At 28.6% G+C, this 3,085-nt stretch overlaps 2 protein-coding genes across 2 annotated transcripts in view; one reads left to right on the plus strand and one right to left on the minus strand.

Annotated features, from left to right (window-relative positions):
* Positions 1–3,085, minus strand: part of LOC117173142 (protein adenylyltransferase Fic) — a 60,805-nt gene that overhangs the window by 2,831 nt on the left and 54,889 nt on the right. The window lies entirely within an intron of this gene.
* LOC117173141 overlaps positions 1,454–3,085 on the plus strand; it is a 14,665-nt gene continuing 13,033 nt past the window's right edge. The window contains exon 1 of the mRNA XM_033361541.1: positions 1,454–1,694. Within this exon, the coding sequence (XP_033217432.1) occupies positions 1,668–1,694 (27 nt within the window). The 5' untranslated portion in view covers positions 1,454–1,667. The remainder of the gene's footprint in view (positions 1,695–3,085) is intronic.

The raw sequence follows: 3,085 nt of genomic DNA on the forward strand, positions 1-3,085 counted from the left end.
ATCGACTCGGGATACTTATAAGATACTACCATGATTTTTTCAGATTTTTTGGTCCAACAATAAATTAGGCCAAAAACCGGCCTTACCGACCCTCCCCCTTTAGACTCTTTTTATGGATCTTTTGACATTTGTTATTTGTCATTTTCATACCATAAGAGTGTGAAAAGTAATTAAAGAGTTAAAAAAAAGAATTGAAATTGGAGAAAATTGATCAAAAGAATTTGAAATTTTAAAAAAGTGAATTAAAAAATGGACATAAGGAATCTGAGACTGCTGCTAAGAATTTTTATTTTAAGGAAGAGATTTCAGTTAGTGATGATTTAATTATAAAGAATTTATTGTTGAAGGAAGATAATTATCTTTTATAGGGGAATCTACTCATACAAGAGGAGATTGGGAAATTGAAGAGTGAAAATTTAGAACTCAAGGAGAAAAGTAAGGAACTCTATGAAGAAAATCGACAGATTAAGGCTTTTGGAAGTGATGTGTCGAAAACTGACCGTGCGGTAATTAACGATAGAGAATAGTGTTCTTTAGAAAAATAAATATATATTATTTGGATATTGGAAACTATAGTATATATGTTTTATCCATAAGAACTGCCTACGTCAAAAGAAAAAGATTTTAAATATTTTTAATTATCTCAGAAACAAATGTTTAAGCTGCTTATATCTACAATTAAAGAAAATAGAAAAATTATAAAATGAATAAATATTCGTAAAATAAGAGTCACATCAAAAATATTGCAGGGTGCACTTTTTATAATATACATTGTTCTTTTTTAAGTGCATTTCTAGGCTTAGAAGAATTTAGAATCAATTTATTTTTCTAGTTGTTACTGTTAAAAAGGATATTAAAAAAACTAAAAGTATGCGTTAAAAATATTAAATCATTCAAATATAGAATTATTTTGACTAATTCTTATTCAAAGGCAATCATTACCGAAAAACTGTATGCTTTTATCTCTCCACAAGAAAATAAAATGTGCACCAATTAACCCCCTATCGCCCTTAATTTTTTATTTTTTTAAATTTTTACGCATGTTATTCCTAAGTTGCAGTGTACATCAAAATTAAAATTCCAGCTCATCCCCTCCTGGCTAACATATGTATAAATCGGTGTGATGAAAAAATGGAATTCATCTCAAAGTCATATTTCAAAAATGTGTTTAAAAAAATGAAAAGAAGTCAAAATGTCCTGACTATATTTATTTAATAAATATCAAATTAACACCACATTTATTTTCTGTTTCATCGCAAAATAAATTTAAAAATTACAGGCTTTTGGGTATGTTCCGATTTGAGCAGTTGAGAGTTATTTAAAGTTTCAAAGTTGGCAATGCCAATGTATAAGCATAGGCTGCCGGTGCGCAATGATGCCCATGCTTATGCATGGCATTGCCAACTTTGAAACTTTAAAAAACTCTCATATACTCAAATCGGAACATATCCTTTATTTGGTTGTCTGCATTTATTTATTCTGTTTGCTAAGTTAGTACGCGAGTACAATGCACAACTTCAGATTAAAGAAAGAAGCCGAAAATGCCGAAAATGCCGAAAACGAAAAGTTCCTAGATGCCTATGTAGATGTTCGTTGTTCAAATTTGTTTTTAATTGCATTTTAATCTTTTTTGACGAAGAAATATTTATGTATAGAAAGAAACAAATATGCCGGTAAACCAGGAGCTTTCTTTGGTAAGTATAAACGTGAAAATATGTAACCGCAATAACAACAATGAATCCAATTAGTGGAAGTAAATTTTAAGGTTATGTACACAAAATGTGGTAATTCTGAAATAAGAAATTAATATTGCGGATTCCGAATAATTTCAGTAAATTCAGTAGAATTTACCGAATTAAGTAATGCAAGTAAATTCAACAAAAGTCAATTGAATTTAGAAAAATTGGAAGAAAATTCAAAAGAATCGAAAGGTTTTTTTTTCTAATTCAGAAGAATCTAAGTCATTTCAATAGAATCTAAAGAATTAAAAATTGCAAATGAATGCAAAAAAAATTCAATTGAATTTAATAAAACTGAAATTAATTCCATAAGATCTAAATAACTAAAAAAAAAACATCACGTGCGTCCTAAACTACAATCCAAGATAGATTTATGTGTATTGCGACTACAATTTGGAGTGATTTCACTCGACTCAGGCGCGACACTCCCCATATCGAGGTCTAAGATGTTTACACATATCAACAGAATTTAAAAAATTCAAAGATGCAAGTGAATTCAATAAAATTAAATTGAATTCAGTCAAATCAAAGTGAATTTAACTGAATTGCCAATCAAAATAATAACTAATTAAATTGTATTAGTTACTGAGTTTTTTTTCAATAAACTATATCATTTAGATTTAGAATATAAATATTTGAATTTTAAATCAACTATTTTCTGTCCGATTTTGATATGATATCTTCAGGGTAGCCGCTGGACCGGGAAACCGGGAATTTTATGAGACCGGGGAAAACCGGGGAATGATATACAATTAATTTTTTACCGGAAATTTTACAAAAATTTTAGAATAAAAATGCTGTCCAACTTTAACTTCAACCGTTTTTAAAATAATTGTTTAAATTGTGATTTTTATAAATTAATATATCATTCAGTATAGAATGCTTAATTCGAAAGTCTTTTACTTTAAAAATTTTCCATTTTAGATGTTTTAAGAGCATACATTTAAATTTAAAGAATTTTAAAATGCAGTTTTAATGGCTTAAAAATCAGAAGTTTTTAAAATCGAAGATTTTTTAAATAAAAAAAAGGGTGGCCACCGGACCAGGAAATTGACGAATTTTCAGAAGAAAAATTTGCCCAAGTTCGATTTTAACAGTTTTAAAAATAATTAACCCTTAAACGGCCAAAACGCCACTACCGGTACACTGCCTTTCAACGGCCAATAACTAAGACTATTCGACACTAGAAAAAATTGAGACATATATAAGTTTATTGCTTAAGATCTCCTCTTTCCGACGGTGCAAATGAAATTCCTCAAAAAATTTTCTTATTATCCCAAAATGCAGTTTAAACAAAAAAAAACGTGATTTTTCGTGCCTATTTTTTTTTGTGAACCATTTTCCAA

Source organism: Belonocnema kinseyi, chromosome 5, assembly GCF_010883055.1.
Source record: "Belonocnema kinseyi isolate 2016_QV_RU_SX_M_011 chromosome 5, B_treatae_v1, whole genome shotgun sequence".
In the NCBI taxonomy this organism is placed as follows: Eukaryota; Metazoa; Arthropoda; class Insecta; order Hymenoptera; family Cynipidae; genus Belonocnema; species Belonocnema kinseyi.